We start from the raw sequence: 17,978 nt of genomic DNA, 5'->3' as shown, positions 1-17,978 counted from the left end.
TTTTGCACAACAGCTTGAAATTCATGGTAAGAAAGAGAGGGAAAATCATTGACACATTTTCACTTTCCATTAGGGTATATATTTTATTAAGTTTGACCAATTAAGTGGTGTATAACTAGAGGATATTTCACTTATTTCATGGTATGTATATACCATAACATCTGTTCATAGTTTTATTCCTTTTTTTTAAAATATATATCGTATCTTTCCGTATATATTTGGATGTCCATGCATGAAACTGTAATAAAAATACCGGTCGTTCACCTTAAGTAAAACTTAGAGAGGACGTCCTAATAACTCGTCCAGTGACAAGGAATATATTATAGACGTCTTGTTCTTCAACATGTATATAAGTCAACGACAAAAATGGTACTTCCATGTATATATGTATGAAGACCGCGTGCTGTTGTAATCATACAAAGTATTTGCGCCCCCCCCCCCCAGAATATATATTAATGGATGCAAACATACTACATACAACAGTATGTCGACAAATTTACACAGCCCGCCTGAAGGTTTTTTAAATCTAAATTACCCGCGAAGCACCTTCTGTTTAAACGTATACATTTGTCCCCATGTGGTCATCATGTCAAATAAAGAGTGCAAAAATGGTGTTGAAAGGGGGCGGGGTGTATGGGATCAGAGATGACATGCATCTTTTCACCGGACAACCCCTGTGGAGTACTGGCATTCTGTTGCGTACTGGAGACTATTGGGGCTTACTTCGTTCACATTGAACTTCTGGGGAGCGTCTATCGTCTGGGCATAGGATTATCATTTTACAAGCACTTACATAAAGTCAAAAGCCTTCGTTTACACTTGCATGTCTACTCAAAATGTTGATCAAAGACAAACCTCCAACGCACAAGCTGTGTCCTTTCAGGTCATTAAAAAAACACGCCAATCTTTTTTTTTTTTAATTTATTTCTATATATACCTCCACTGTAGGAATAATTAACCATACACAACTGGTCATTCAGATCTCAATAAACAAAAATTTCTAAATGAGAAAACCCAAACTCACTAAAAAAGGAACAACGTGAAACGCGATATGTGTAAGATTCCTTGTACTTCCTTCACTGAATTTTTTTCATATTTGGCCATGATAAATTATGACGTAACTTTGATTAAGCTAATTAAAACTAACACAGCATGATCCAGTAGAAGAGAAATTACCACAGAGAAAGATAATCATACGCCCATGATACTTGAAAACGATAATATAGGATTATTACGAAGCAACCAGAAAGACATAGCTAATATTTTCCCAATACTTCACTGATTTCTTAAATGAACTAGTGCCGTCAGTTTAAGATGGGTCAGAAAGCAAAAACAATTTGCTCCCTTTTGTATTAGAACTGTACCAGATACTAAATTTTCTATTCTCACTATATGACGGAAACTTTTTTCATCAATTCAGACATCAGCTGGTAGGACTGAAATATTTAAAAACCGTATTTAACAATGGGAGTACAGAATAGCCCCACCAGTTGCATCTTCTTTGTGTTCAAGTAAAATTTTGTGGAAAAATATAAGCGTGTATCCCATGTGCACTTGAATACATGTAGGCCGACTTCATTTGGCTATATTTGCATACGTTAATTGAGGGCAATTCAATTGCAGGAGGGGTCCTCCGTGGCCGAGGTGATTGGCACGCCAGCGCGGCGCAATGACCCAAGAGCTTTTACCAATGCGGTCGCCGTGTGTTCTAGTTCAGCTCATGTTGGCTTCCTCTCTGGGTGCACGTGGGAGTGAGTGAGTGAATGCTTGGGGTTTAACGTCGTACTCAACAATTTTTCAGTCATATGACGACGAAGGAGTCCTTATGGTGTATGTCATGTGCCTTCTTGTCGAAGGACGGATTTCCACCGCTCTTTGTCTAGTGCTGCTTCACTGAGACGACTTACCGAAGTCATGTAAACCGCCCCGCCCGAGCCATTATACTGATACGAGTCAACCAGTCGTTTCACCCCTTCATGCTGAACACCAAGCGAGGAAGTTACAACTTCCTCTTTTAAAGTCTTAGGTGTGACTCGACCCAGGATTGATCCTGGATCTACCTCTCCCGTCGTATGAGTGAAATATTCTTGAGTAAACACCATTCTTGCAGACAAGAAAAAAAAATATTAGCGTAATTGAGCTGCATTTGCAAAAAAAAAAATCACAAAATTTACTGAAAAAATACAGTACATTTATTTTGTAGCATTCATTCATTTTACATGGAGATGAAACAGACAAAATATATGTTATGTTCTTGTATGTAGGTCAGTATACTGATCCGCCGTGACAAAGGTGAAATAATCTTGAACACGACGACATTTAAAAAAAAAAAAAATGCAAACCCTCCTTGGTCACAGGAGAAGGTATAGTTTGCGCAGGTGAACAGAGCGCCTCTCTCCCACCCGAGAGGTCCGAGGTTCAATCCCACCTGGTTCAATGGGAGTGGGGCCGCTTACCAGTCGGTACCTGACGGCTTTACAGAGAAAATAGCCGACGCAGTATCACGATGCCATGACAACGATATCAAGGGCAATGAGAGAAAAGCTGTAAAATATAAAATAAAATAAAAAATAATTACACGTCAAGTATATTGTTTGTAGTCAACTCCATAGTTATTTCCCTTTGTTAGAGGGCGCCAAATGATAGGAATGGAAACTCGAAAATATTAAAGCTTGAGAAAACAATTGCGTAGAGCAGAAATGGCTAGGAACAATCCATCTGTTGCCTATTTCTACGATCCCGACGTGGGTAACTTTCATTATGGTATGTACAATTTCAACCTATGTCGTTTATGAATCCCATATAAAGCACAGAAAGTGTGACAGACGCACTGGCTGTTGTTGTTGTAATACCGCATTCAGTTCATATTTTCCCACATGTACTACAGGGATACAAATGTAACAGCACAGGGAGTTGTAAAGTTGACGCTACTGCATATAGTTTGTCTTTGACCCCCTTCACAGACATTTACTGTGTAAAACATTTTTCACTGAACTGACGAGATATCTGTTGCCACATTAGTTCAATTAAAATTAAACGTTGAGGTCCTATGTTCAACCATTTCTGATATTTACTACCTCTGATGGGTCGTCTCTTCGTCCTAAAGGATAATAGCCCTATATGCCAACAATGCTACCTGTCATATAACCGTACCTGCTTTACATGCTGTCTGTCACACATTGATATTGGGGCGGATAAAAAAGTGTCTGTCCCCTCTTCCGATCATTATTAAATCCAACAGAGGCGAAAACTCATGGCCATCATTGCTAGGCACATAACATAACTGCCATGTTGATCATGCAAGTTATTGGTAACCAGCATTACCTCGGCCAGAAAATTATTCAGCAGTTGTGTTAAATGTGCCTAGCAGCGATGGCCATGTAGTTTTCAGCTGTGTTGGATTTACTAGGAATCGGAAGGGGGACAGGACACTTTTTATCTGTCCCAACATCAATGTGTGATAGACAGCACGTAAAGCAGGTACGGTTATATGACAGGTAGCATTGTCAGAGCTACATATTTACCTGCCTTAATGTTTAATCGTTGAACCGAAAAATCCATGCGGACCATTTTTGCAAAGCACTTTGCAGAACAATGTGGTCCACTAAATCTACTCTAAAGCAGGTGATGTGTCAATCACTGGTGTGGATGGAGGAAAAAAGGGTCTTTTCAGTCACTCATACACGTTAAAACCCATTTCAGACTAGTTATATTCAGAATATCTGAACAAGTGTTGACTTTTCTCTTTTCAACATGGCGGTGTGCAATCTCGACCTATTAGGTGCATCTAGAATCCACATTGTATCTGAAATCACGGGTGAAAAACGTGGATAACCAAACTGCTATGTAGACCCCAGTCACAAGCCTAGACCTGAAACCTTTATAGTTGCCTTTTTTCATTTAACTGACTATGCAAATTGTTTCCTCTATTCTATCTCCATGATGACTGTCTGATGAAACTATTGCTAAACTTGTAATTTAGTACTGGCTTGTTGGGCTGATTTCCATACCTTTAACATGTGGGTCCATGATTTTCTGTACACCCGACTTGCCAAGACAGCACAAAGTTTATTTTGAGTGAGTGAGTGCTTGGGGTTTTAACGTCGTACTCAAGTTATTTGATGAGGGAAGGAAATATTTATGTAGGATTTCAACAACATTTTTACTTGAAAATGGATCAATACTTGCTGGAGTTGTAATAGAGGGTCTGTTTTCTTGAAATAAAATTGTATATAAAGGAAATGTTACCAACTGGTTTTAGAATTGTTACATTGTGAAAAAACACGCCAGCAGATGCGAGTGTAGTAAGTGACAATCTACCAACATTGTATGAAGTGATAAGACTGCAGTTCTCAGTTAAGGTTCCTCTCCATGTGATGGGTTGACTGGACAAGTGCATTCTTGTATTGTAGTGAACACAGTGCCATTTCATAGGTGAAAAAAACAGTATGCATTTTCTTGTGAAATTAAGGTTAAGGTTTTTTTTCTTTGTTCTCATTTCAGGCCCTGGACATCCAATGAAACCACATCGAATTAGTCTGACACACTGTTTAGTTCTGCATTATGGGCTATACAAAAAGATGAAGGTATGGTGGATGTATGACAGGTTTTGTGATAGTTTTTTTGCTAAGGTTCATGGCTAACAAGCTGCATATCCTCTGCCTGGGTTTCTCACACTAATATGCTGGCTGTCATCGTTTAAATGAAATATTCTTTAGTACGGCATGAAACACCAATCTTATGAAAGAATAAGTTAACAGTTAGATTGTCTTTTTTTATTTTGGTATCTTTTATGGAGCTTGCTAGAATTAAAATGTCTTTCCAAAATTAGCAGTGTGCACCAATTATATACATGTACAATTCAGGCTCGTACATTGCAGTCAAGTGCGTTTCCATTGATTTGTGATTATTACTAAGTTTACATGTGGTGAGTGAGTAAGTTGACCACATGATGAAGTGTATTTTCTTGTAGTGACAGGTGTACATGCCATACAGAACCTCTGCTTATGACATGTATTTTCTTGTAGTGGACAGGTGTACATGCCATACAGAACCTCTGCTTATGACATGTATTTTCTTGTAGTGACAGGTGTACATTGCCATACAGAACCTCTGCTTATGACATGTATTTTCTTGTATTGTCAGGTGTACAAGCTATACAGAACCTCTGCTTATGACATATTTTCTTGTGTTGTCAGGTGTACAAGCCATACAGAACCTCTGCTCATGACATATATTGTCTTATATTGTCAGGTGTACAAGCCATACAAAGCCTCTGCTCATGACATGTATTGTTTTGTATTGTCAGGTGTACAAACCGTACAAAGCCTCTGCTCATGACATGTGTAGATTTCATGCAGAGGATTACATCGACTTCCTCTCAAGGGTCACACCCCGAAATGTCCAGGGCTTTACCAAATACCTCAGTATGTTTAATGTGGGCGATGACTGGTAAGTCATAACTATCAGGGATTCAGACATGGGCCATATCATGGAAACTAAATTAATGGCATTATTACATTTTCAAAAGTAGCTAGGTGACAGTATTTTGAATTTGGTATTTAATGTTTCTTTTTTTACTTTTATGAATATTGATACAAAAATATTTCCCAGTGTTTCTGTGTGTTCAGAAATTGATGGTGTAAGTTCATATATTTGAGAAATCCATGGCTCAAAGGTTACTTCTTTCTCTTGTTTGATACGCATTGTTATATAATTGTTATGTTTTAAAAATCCTTCTCTGTCTCATTAGCCAGTAAATGAAAGAAAAAAATCTCTACAGACCTACCCTATTTTCTCTCACGGGTGGGTAAGGCTTAATTTATGTATTACATCATGTGCTTGTGTATCTTGTGTTTCAGCCCTGTGTTTGAAGGGATGTATGACTTCTGTTCAATGTACACAGGAGCCTCATTAGAAAGTGCTGTCAAGTTGAATCATAATGTATGTACTGTGAATAATTCTGTTAATGCCTTATAACCCTGTTGTAATACAGCATAATTGGTAAAGTTTTTATATGAAACTTCAGAATTTTATTCTTTGTTTGTAAACAATGTGTATCAGCAATATGTATCTGTTCATAGGATGTTTTTGTTCCTTTGTGCATTTTGTCAGATTACGGACAGCTCTGACAGTATTGTATTTTCCATCTGAGCACATAAAAAAAATGTTGCATTGTTTTAAGATTTACAATTGATCACGAATTTGACTGATTATTTACAAGGAAATCTAATGACATCTGTCCTCCTAATTTTTAAACTCTGTTGTAAAACTGATTCTCACATAAATTTTTTAAATCCTCAACAAATTCAGTCAGTAAAATTTTGTCTAAATTATACATAAATTTTCTGTATTAACTTTTAATTTTTTTTTACCAAGCTGTGTGACATTGCTGTGAACTGGTCAGGAGGTCTCCATCATGCCAAGAAATTTGAGGTAAAAAAGGCAATAGTTGGACATGTATGGTTCAAAGACTCAATCTGTTGAGCCTTCAGCTTTATTCCTGCTTTCTTATGAATTAAGATTCTTTAACAACTCATATAATTTATTTATCTGATAAGTGTTTTACCCCATACTCAAGAATGTTTCTCCTTTATGATGGCGGCCAGTATTATGGTGTGAGGAATTTTGCAGAGCCTGGGGGAACTCTTGACCATGTGTGACTTGTAATATAATGGTGTGTTATGGTGGTAGTATTTGTCCTCAACTGTAATCTGTACATCTATATGCCTATAATATATATGAGAAGGTAGATGTGGTTGTTTTTGAAGGTGAACTGCGATTAATTAAAATTCGGCTTGAATGGTTGGCAAGAATTTTCTCCAGTTATCGTACATGAAAGTGTTTTCTTTGTGAAAATAATTCATTACATGTTGTAAATATAATGCACGGGTAGCATTGTACAGAAAATGGCTATTGCTAATCTTGCCTTGTTTTTAAAATATCCTGATGTCATTGGTGGCATCAGTCAGTTTAGAAAATGATCCAGCTCTGTGACATTGTTGGTGGTCAGATGAATGAACAGGGCCACACTGACTTCACAGCAGTCTAAAATCTAAGGGGAAAAAAGCCCTGGCATTCTGAGCAAGTTATGGACTGTCTGGATTTATTTTTGGCCAAACATTTTCTACAAATTGCATACCTCTTTGCAGAATAGTAGAAAAATGTAACCCAGTCATCCCATTGTATTTACTTTTGATAATTTTCACATCAATAACCCGTGCCGTTCTTCTTTCTTCTATAGAATAATTGACACACTGCCCAAACAATGTACTATTTCTGTCTGTCTCTTTTTTTTTTTTCAGGCTTCTGGCTTTTGCTATGTGAATGACATAGTCATTGGAATTTTAGAACTGCTCAAGTAAGTGATGCCTTCAGATTCTTCTGAAGTTACATTCAATCTGTCAGTAAAAGATTATTGTGGCTGTTTTGCAGCCTTACTCAGGTCAGGAGTAATTTAGTTTGATCTGTTTTTAACTGAAGATGCGGGAACAGTTTGTGGTGTAGTGCTCAGAAGCACTTGCCTTTCATAGTTATGTTGTATATACCCTAAATGACTGAAAATTTTGTTCATGACTAACTTGCTCAATTAATCATGTTAGAGAATTCTAATGATTCTAGCAAAGTGCATTCAGGCTGGTTCGGATGGTATTATGATATCCTGCTGAAGAAATGTATGTTTCTACACCCAAAAAGATATTTTATGGCATTTATTTGCCTCTAAAAATGCAATTTTGTGGGCAAAAATTGAGGTCATTATTGTTACCTTTATGTCATATGTTGAAATGGTTGTTATAAACTTGCCAAAGATCTGTGTTTTACCTTGGACACTCCAATTTTCGTCATCCATGAAACTGACAGCCATTGAACAAGCGAATAATTCTTGAGTATGGCATGAAACAACAATCAAATAAGTAACCGAAGGTGATTGATGTAACTAGAATTGCCAATTACAACTGTAGTCTTCCTGCCTTGAATGAGAAAGAGATCTGCAGGTAATATCCACTTTTGTGCGTGTCATTTTTTGTGTCAGACTTGGTTTTCTGTTTTAGATATCACCCACGAGTTTTGTACATAGACATAGATATTCACCATGGAGATGGAGTACAGGAAGCCTTCTATCTCACTGATAGGGTCATGACTGTATCCTTCCACAAATATGGGAACTACTTTTTCCCTGGAACAGGTAAGAGCATATTTACCAGATCTTTATGCCTTATGCTGAAAACAGAGGAGAAAAAAAATTATTTCATTTTATTATACAAGATGTTTTTACATGTAAATATAATATATAGCGTGATTTGTTAGGGTATAAAGTGTAGAACAATATACTATGAAGACAGTGGAAGAAAGATTTCTATGCCCCATAATAACCTCTGTAAAATGTTTTATCTTGGTAAAGAAACATCATTCCTCAAAGTATGTTGTGTTTTTTTAGACAGTTTTTGTAGAGTTAAGAAAATTATTCATATCGTCAGTATTGTCATATGTTATATTTGTGCTGGTACATGTTAAAATGTAGATCTGATCTGTTCTATTTTACCAATATGTATTTACTTTCATTTGTGTTACAACTACTAGCTCTACATGTTCATGGTTTTACATGGATTTTAAATTTTTCTTAGATTTTTTACCAGAATCTGAAAGGTTTTGATTGTGATTTTTGTTTTACTTATAAAAAAGGGTCTTGTTTGTGATTTATGTTTTACTTACACCAACGGTTTTGGTTGTGAGTTTTTACATTTGCATTTTACCTACTCTAAAAGCTTTGCTTGTGATTTATGTTTTTCCTACACATTTTTATTTTGTGATTTAGGTTTTACCTACACACTTTTGGTCATTTATGTTTTACCTACATAAACAGCTTTGGTTGTGATTTATTGTTTACCTACACAACAGTTTTTTGTGATTTAGGTTTTACCTACACAAACTGTTTTGTTTGTGATTTAGGTTTTACCTGCACTGGGTGAAATGCTTTGTTTTTGCTTCTCCAGGGGATATGTATGAGATCGGTGCTGAAAGTGGTAGATACTACTCAGTGAACGTTCCCCTAAAGGAAGGCATTGATGATCAGAGTAAGTTTCATTGCAGAATAATGAATGGTGTAAAATTTTTATCCTGTTATAGAAAGGTCTCTCTGTGTTTGTTTTTTTCTTACTTCACCTGAAAACTGTTTATCTTTAGACTATTATCCCTGTTGGATGGAGAAAATTGATTTATCAGGCTTTCTTACTCAGTGTTTCATTATGTTACGTAATTTAAATGTAAGATGCACTCAAAATCTACCCATTGGATATGAAAGTCATAACAAGTTTGTTCTAGATAGCAGACAGCAGAATAAAATGTGTACATGAAACTCTGCGTTTTCAGACACTGATTGTGAAGGTTTCTCCATCATATTTACTCTGTCAAGTCTGTTCTGTGTTCAGGTGTGTCAGTGTGTCACATTTTGTTTTTCAGCATACATGCAGGTGTTTAAACCAGTCATTCAGTCTGTGATGGAGTTTTACCAGCCCACCTGTGTGGTATTACAGGTAAGTTGTTCAAGCCTTATGATTTTAAAATTTTGCTTGAATTGTCTACCATTCCTGTAAATTCTGTCTGTGTAACTCATTCAGTTAAGCATAGAATGTTTGTGATGACCCTCTGTTTCATGAAAAGATCGCATACAAAATTCTCCAAAAAGTATGAACAATATGCATTTGCAGTGGTTCATATGCATTTGCAGTGTCACAGTTACTAAAGAAAATGTTTTTTTTAGTTGATAGACACCAAATACAGTAGCATGAATAAGCCAGACTGCACTTTGTAATACATAACTCCATCATTTTCATGCCTGCGGTAGTTTTGGTTATCATCTTCATATCTGAATAATTATTCTCTTCAAAAATGAAGGCTTGGCTACATACGGCAATAAATGGACCAACCTTAACATATGAACATTTTGACAATGTAGGAATTCATCACCAAAATATATATGTCTACACAGCCCGGTTAATTTTACAAGAAGAAAATTTAAGAAGAAATATATATCAATTTCGCCCGCAGCCAAAGTGTTACATAAGAAGTGAAACCCTAGAAATATTCCAGCTTCTGGCAAGCATCATTGGTTTTTGACAGCTTTTCGCAGTCATAATGTGCATGTGTCACATCAAAACAGTAAAAACAAGACAATAAGGGTAAGATGTGAACATATTATTTGCTGATATGTTGCAGTGTGGAGCCGATTCATTAGGAAGCGACAGGCTAGGATGTTTTAATCTCAGTATAAGAGGTCATGGGTAAGTCACATGACAAGGTGATTCCAGCAGCAGTTACATTTATTCAGTCACTTGTCTATGAAACATAGACAAACAGACACAGCAATTTATAGAGCTGCAAGTGGCTGAGGGGGTTAGCTTGCCAGCGCGTGCAGTGACCCCAAGAGCCTTTCATCAGTGCACTGACTGTGATTCCATCTCATGTTGGTGGCTTCTCTGGTCTTACATGGGAAGGTCTGCCGATAGCCTGCGGAGGGTGGTGGGTTTCCCACGGGCTCTATCCAAATTCCACTCACCATAATGCTGGCCACCGTGGTATAAGTGAAATATTCTTTGGTATTACGTAAAACACCAATCAAATAAACTAACTAAATAAATAAATATAGAGCTGTAGCTAAAGTCATGATAAATTTAAAAGGATAGCAACATGAACACAAATTTTATGTTTTTAGAGCACATTGCAGTTAGGGTGGCTCTTTGTATCATTTGTTCAGTAGGTTGGGGCCTGAGGTCATTTGCCAGGCATCATAAGGTGCTTTTGGGACATTGTAAATGTCGACAGTAACTGCTGGCAACGCTCCCCTGACCATTTCACAGTTCAATAAACATTACTTGTCTGCCACCAATAGATGTGTATATCAGGACATCACAAAGGTTGTCAGTGGGTTGCCAAAGGTCGGTTTATCACCCGAGGCGCTCTGTGTTTTCTTCAACCATAAAATTGATCAAATATATATATATCTATCTATCTCTAAACCTGCATGCTATTATTTACGTGAAGTATTCTTGCCTCATATGGCATAAAACATGGATCAAGTGAACAATATATGTGTTGATGCTGTTGCAGTGAGTGCGTAAAGGTAGTGAAGGACTATAACTTGCCCATGCTGGTCCTGGGTGGGGGAGGTTATACAAAGAGGAATGTAGCACGATGCTGGACATATGAGACTGCTGTACTGCTAGACGATGAGATCAGTAATGACCTGCCCCTCAATGGTTAGTAATTATACAGAGGCATTGGAATATTTACATGTGCCTTATGTTTGTCGCGGAGGCTTCAGGTTCAATCCCAAGCTGTGCCATTTTAAGAATTTATTACTAACTGATTTACTGTATTTCATCTAAAGTTTGGTATGAAAAATGCATTTTCAGAAGCACATAAAGGCCTTAAAATGATAGTTTTGATGACAACTAAAGTTTTCTGGAAAGAAGTTAATAGCTTTAAAAAAAATCTTCCAATGGCACTATGAGGTGGATGAATCAATCAGAATCAAACAAAATGTGTCGCTTGATAAATGGTAAGCTTTCGATGAAATACCATATTACTATTTTTATGTATGAGTTGTTAGTTTTGAGCTAACATGGTGTTGGTAGATGAAACATTCTTTTCGGTAATATTCACCAACAATCAAATAAATAAATAAGTAAATTAAGGTTATGTCTGTTTTCATAAAGCAAACCTACATGGTATGAAATTCTTGAGTATGGGTGTCTTATTTTATATAAACCAGTCAGTTATCAGTGATGATTTTTTTTTTGTTGTCAGAATACCTAGAGTACTTTGCTCCTGATTTCCTTCTACACCCTGACATTTCAACAAAGCGTGAAAATCTTAACTCAAAACAGGTGAGTGTCTTAAAACTGAGCTGTATGTCTCAGGCACAAAATTTTTGTCATTAACTTATGAAATGTTTGTGGTTTATCTATGTAACTCTGGATTGCTGCACCCATAAAAATGGCTGCCGTCTTGTAATTGAAAAAAAATTGAAAATTGAGTCTGCAGTCTTCATGCATGCCCCTTGTTCAATGAATAACCCATGTTGACGGGTAGCATGTCCAAACTTTTATGTACCGTGGGACTTAGACTTTTTAGAATTGCTGGTCACAGCTTAATTGTTAAGTATGGTATTATAAATCAATCTAATAAATAATAAATAAATGTAGCCCTGATGAGCTGTACCCTGACTGTTGGCAGTACCTGGACAGCATTCGGCAGACTGTCCACGAGAGTCTTAAGAACCTGAACCATGCGCCCAGCGTACAGATGCAGGACGTGCCCCCGGATCTGCTGACCGTCGATAATACGGAGGAATCTGACCCTGACGTGAGGAACCATCAGAATGAGGTGGACAGGAGGTATGGACTCGGGGAATGACCTGTACAGCAACCTGTACATCAACCTTACATCACAAGGCTGTGGCACACTCATGTCAGACTTAGTCTTAAGTTCAAAACAGTAATACTGTCCTAAAATTATGGATCACTTTAAGGAGTTTTATTTCAGTACTTAGTGTTGTCTTAGATCTTCATGACAGAAGTTGAAATTTGGGTTTTTGTGCAAATCTAAGCCCAGGAATCGTGTCAGAAGTTAAGACTTAGTTTGACTAAAGACAGCCTTGTGACTCAGAGGACAAACTTCATATTCTAATAAGAAAAATGAAACTGAAACTTCAACACATGCTTAAAAGAAACATTATTATACCTCATGTAAGATTTTCTTTCCCTGGTGGGATATCATTGCAAGCTCAGCAAAAAATGTGCCACAAATGTAAATGCATCACTATGCTGCAACATATTGAATTGTTCCTTTTGTATTCTGTTACACTCTTCATCTTCCTCTGTACATGTGTATATTCTTTCTGGTGTATAAGGCACAAAGGAAATGGACAAGCTGTCTGGTCTAAGAGTAGAAAGTGTTAATTGTCAGTCTAATTAAAGAACCATTGCATGTTGGAGAGTGAAGCAATGTGTTTTGTCAGCTCTTGACGAATACGAATACTTGTACAACTATGCTTGCTGTGCATCAGCTGCCTTGAGTCGACAAAGCGTGAGCTTCCACTCTACAACATCCAATGATTGTATAAATAAGGATTAAAGGTTCACACTAGCTCAACAACATGAGTTAGTTGGTAAGTTCTGAACGGATAAGTCACAGTCATTTGCTCCTTTGACAATTTCCAAGTGGGGGACACATATTTATTATTCCCTCGCATGAAACATAAAACAAGATATATGCAACTCTGAATATTGAAGTAAGGGTATGAAAGATAGCCATATGGGGTAAGATATATGCAACTCTGAATATTGAAGTAAGGGTATGAAACATAGCCATATGTGGCAAGATATATGCAACTCTGAATATTGAAATATGGGCATGAAACATAACCATATGTGGTAAAATATATGCAATTCTGAATATTGAAATATGGGTATGAAACATAGCCATATGTCGCAAGATATATGCAATTCTGAATATTGAAATATGGGTATGAAACATAGCCATGTGGTAATTTTCCCAATAGTTGTATCAAAGTGTCCTGTTAAAATGTGCAGTATATAATTATCAGGAGATACCCGAAGACAATATTTTCATAATTCCAAGCTTCTCCAGCTTGAGAGCTGTGTCATCTTTTTAAATTGGCAAGTCTATAAATTTATCCTGTTTTTTTCTTTTTGCCTTCTACTCAGAGTGGAGCCAGCAAACGAGTTTTATGATGGAGACAAAGATAACGATAAAGACGATTCGTTGCTGGATGTCTAGTGACGACAGTAAACAAGATCATGAAATCATCATTTCTATGTATGTGCAAGTGTGAAATGTGTGTTGAGCTCTCTGTGTGATGGATTTTCTCAATGAATGACTGTCATAAATTCAACAGCCATCAATGCCGCACCAGTCCAGGGACTGATTTCTCAACCATCTTGTGTGCAAGATCGCAACAAAGTTACAGTCTCTATTCTGGATCGATTCCTGTTCAGTCTTAAATGTGCACTGTTTCATACTGGATATCTGCATTTTGCCCAACAAGATAAATTTGTTTGAGTCAACTAGATTAGCTTTACAGTGATTATGGTCCATATAGTTTGTTGAAATTGAAATTAAATTGAGGACCACTGGTTTGGTGTATATGGTAAATGACCTAAAATATTGCGGCAAAAAATTGAGGTAAATGCTATAAAATTAGAATCAGACAGAATGTACTACTTAATCATTTGTGAAATTTGAGGGGTCATTTACTGTGATACCAAGCCAGAGAATAATTCTTTTAAAATCATTCAAGATTAAAGTGAGCACCTGCAGCCCACCTTCCTTGTAATCATTCATATTGGCACCGTTATGTGTTACCATCCTCATTGAGGATTGATGAAATACTAAATTTTCAGAAACTCGACAAAACTTGTGAATACGTTGTGCAATCAGTCGGTCATTGGAAGACTACCCAAATTCCCCAACCTTTTCACATGTGAAAGAGCAGCTTTCAGTGCAATTTATGCACACTAATTATTTGATTTTGGAGAGAAAACTACTTTGATTGGATTGGCCAATTTCCCAAAAAGTATGATTTTATCAGTCTACACAGAATAATGCCTTGAAACATGCTTGTAAACACCTTGCAAACATGTGAAAAGGTTGAAGAATTACAGTATTTGTCTTGCCCAAGTATATTGTGCATATCTGTATGTCACATGTGGGAAATTTTGTCAGTAACTTGTCAAAGGTCGTGTTTTATGCTGGCCACTCTGGTTTCCTTCTCCTATAAAACTTACCACCATCAGTAACTGGAAAATTCATGAGTACGGGGTTTGACAAGTTACTGACAAAATTCATGAGTATGGGGTTTGACAAGTTACTGACAAAATTCATGAGTATGGGGTTTGACAAGTTACTGACAAAATTCATGAGTATGGGGTTTGACAAGTTACTGACAAAATTCATGAGTATGGGGTTTGACAAGTTACTGACAAAATTCATGAGTATGGGGTTTGACAAGTTACTGACAAAATTCATGAGTATGGGGTTAAGCAACAATCAAGTAAATAGAGTGGAATGTCATAAGAAGAGAAATTTACTTAGTGGCAACCGTAATCTCCATGACTTCTTTCAAGTAAAGACTTTTCATGATGAAAATAGCCTATGTGTAACCATAGAAAGAAAGATCATAGAAAAATATACTAAACTGTTTCATTAGACCGCAGCATTATGTAAGTGAATTGTTAAGATGGATTTTTCGAAATATCTCTCTGATATCTATCAGTGTACATTTGATATGTGTTCCTATGTTGTTATTTTTCTGTTGTTCAGTGCATTTACTTAGGTGTATGTTTGCTTTAATTACAAGGATGTGTTCATGCTGTAGAGTTAAAGGTTGTACCTGTTAACCAGCCATTCTAGTGAAGAAAAGGGGAATATCCATCATTGTATTTTTAAAAAATGAAATGGAAATGAACATATATGTACATGTATGTTTTAGACTCATAAGGCATTTTCATTTCTTCAGAGGCATTTATTTTTTGTGTCAGATGTACTGTGTGAAACTAAATGTATTTCTTATACATTATGTAACATTGCCTGCTACTAAATAGCGTTAGGATGAGTCTGTGTTTTCATTTGGTATGAGGGTCACATGAAATGGTGTGTCTTTTTATTTGAATGACATCAGTTATCAGCCAATCAAATATCTTTTTATGACCAGTCGGATCTTGCAGGCTGTAATTCTGCATTAAGTTGTTTCAATGGACTGATTATGTGGAGAACACATACATTATGCGCAGCCTAACTACCTGCATTTAGTGACACACCTGTATTTGGCTTCCTTTTTATATTATTCAAACCCAAACGACCACACATACAGCTTTTAACTTATCTTGTTTCAGGATTTATTGGTGCTGTTAGAGATTTAAAAGTTGGTTTATTGCAAGGGAGTTCAGAGAGGACATTGTGTATACTTCAACTTATCATATTTCACAGCACTTCATTGTCCTCAACTTATACTTCCTTAGGAGGGAAGAGGTGAAAAAGGTGCAGTGTTTTGTAAGTTGTTTACTTCTGTAAGTGGCAATTCTCTAGAGTTGTATCCATTATCACGTATAATTGCATATACATATATATTTATTGAAACATTTTGTTCATATTCCAATTGTTATTGGAAGGTTTTTCCATCTGTATATACATCATAATACATGTACATCAGTTAACATGGCCAATAGCCATCATATCATCATTCCATCATGTCACAGTAAACATTGTACTAGTCTGAAGCAATTTGTTTTTCTCGTCATAAAACTGCTGAGCCTAATTCAATCTCAGTCGTGCCAAAGTTGAGTCTCACTGAAGCTGAGAGGGTCTAAGCTGGCTGGGAAGAGTAAAGCAATGGCTCAAAGAATATCTTGGGCCCTTGACCGGTGAGTTCCATATTCAAATCCAGCACTCGCATGTTCCACTATGACTTGAAGTCAAGCGGTTGGTCAGGTACCTGGTAAAGGGTGGTTTACCCTATTTGTTCAGATATTTGGGACACTTGGTCTCCTCATTTTAGACAATACATATGTATATGTAAATGTAGCAGGAATATTGAGGTTCTTTTTTCTCACATGGTTAGACCATCTAATGAACAACATACTTATATCTTTACGCTTCCGAAAATGTAATATTCTACTTTCAACACTACTAATATCTATCCCAAAAATTAGAAGCTTTAGAGTACTCCAGGCCCTTGGGTTTCTTCCACCAATAAACCTGACTGCTGTCCAGTAGATGTTAGTGAGTCATGCTTGAAACAACCCTATTAAAGCTGACTTGTCACTTGGTACATTTGAAGCTAAAACTGTTCTGAGCTCATCTGCTCTTTGTATAGTTGAAATCTCGCTTCTTTTCTGAGGGAAGTGAAGTTGTCTCTTTATAGCATTTTGCATCACACAATTGTGTCTTAAAACAAATTCTGACTGGTACTCAAGATTGATCATCCCAGTGAATAAGCTGCCATTGGATATGCTTGAAGAGAGGATCGCTTCAGTGACAAGTCAGTATACGTGGCAGCTACTATACCTGACTGTTGGAAGATTGGTGTTACTCCAGATCTAGTGAGCATAGGGAGTAGCTACTAGATCAAGCCGTAGGAAGATTGGTGTTACTCCAGATCTACAGTATATTTAGCGACAAGTCAGTAACGGTAGTAGCTACCAGATTGACTGCAAGAAAATTGTTGTTACTCCAGATCTGGTTAGCCACCAGTCAGTATTAAGAGCAGTTACTAGATCTGAGTGTAGGGAACTGGGACCATGATATAAACTCAGGTTACAGTTACAAATGAGGTCAACACTATCACATTTAAAAAGACAAGTGGACCATCATCAGTTGCGTAGTGTGGTAGATCCAGAGCTCCGAAACTCAATCCTCAGTTTAGTAATACTGAACACTTAAAAATCTTTTGCCTGGGTACTGTATGTTCCTTGCTTGGCAGTAGAAGAGCAACAGGCCAAGATGTGGTTGGCCCGGCGTCTATATTATGAAACTGGGTGGGGAGTATCGTCTGGTGTCTTCGGTCTGGTGATCCACTAAGCACTATAAATATGTCAGGGTGGTGTCATATTTCATACAAACAAAATATTGTTCACAGCAAAACCTGTACAAAGAAACAAGCAAATGACAATGGGAGCAGCCTTTAGGCTGAGGGGCTTAGAACGCCTGCATGGCGCAATTACCCAGGAGACTCCAACCAATGCAGTCGCTGTGAGTTCGTCCAGCTCACGCTGGCAACCTTTCTGGCCATATGTGGGAAGGTCTGCTAGCAACCTGTGGATAGTCAGGGGTTTGTGTAAGTAAAGTATTCTTGAGAACAGCATAAAACACCAATGAAATAAATAAATAAAATAAACAAACAATGGGGAACTCCTAAAATCCTTTCAAGCCTGTAATAAAACTGTCCAAAACCTATGAAC

At 37.0% G+C, this 17,978-nt stretch overlaps 1 protein-coding gene across 1 annotated transcript; it reads left to right on the top strand.

Annotated features, from left to right (window-relative positions):
* Positions 1–2,640: 2,640 nt before the first annotated feature.
* Positions 2,641–17,920, top strand: LOC135469604 (histone deacetylase 3-like). The gene is made up of 14 exons (XM_064748102.1): positions 2,641–2,763; positions 4,504–4,586; positions 5,309–5,451; positions 5,862–5,943; positions 6,379–6,435; positions 7,305–7,360; positions 8,052–8,185; positions 8,994–9,074; positions 9,460–9,533; positions 10,216–10,280; positions 11,107–11,255; positions 11,806–11,885; positions 12,235–12,395; positions 13,728–17,920. The coding sequence occupies exons 1-14, from the start codon at positions 2,700–2,702 to the stop codon at positions 13,798–13,800; spliced, it is 1,302 nt and encodes a 433-aa protein (XP_064604172.1). The 5' UTR covers positions 2,641–2,699; the 3' UTR covers positions 13,801–17,920.
* Positions 17,921–17,978: the final 58 nt, after the last annotated feature.

This window comes from Liolophura sinensis, chromosome 7 (assembly GCF_032854445.1).
Source record: "Liolophura sinensis isolate JHLJ2023 chromosome 7, CUHK_Ljap_v2, whole genome shotgun sequence".
NCBI classification, from domain to species: Eukaryota; Metazoa; Mollusca; class Polyplacophora; order Chitonida; family Chitonidae; genus Liolophura; species Liolophura sinensis.
The sequence above is the reverse complement of the archived record's forward strand: the minus strand, read 5'-3'. Positions and strand labels throughout refer to the sequence as shown.

What these genes read in the sequence shown, in the direction of transcription:
- LOC135469604 (XM_064748102.1), top strand. Translation starts at nt 2,700, where the DNA reads ATGGCTAGGAACAATCCATCTGTTGCCTATTTCTACGATCCCGACGTG. An exon ending in CCACCTGTGTGGTATTACAG is followed by an intron (nt 9,534 to 10,215) that starts GTAAGTTGTTCA and finishes GATATGTTGCAG; the next exon opens with TGTGGAGCCGATTCATTAGG. An exon ending in CTCAGTATAAGAGGTCATGG is followed by an intron (nt 10,281 to 11,106) that starts GTAAGTCACATG and finishes ATGCTGTTGCAG; the next exon opens with TGAGTGCGTAAAGGTAGTGA.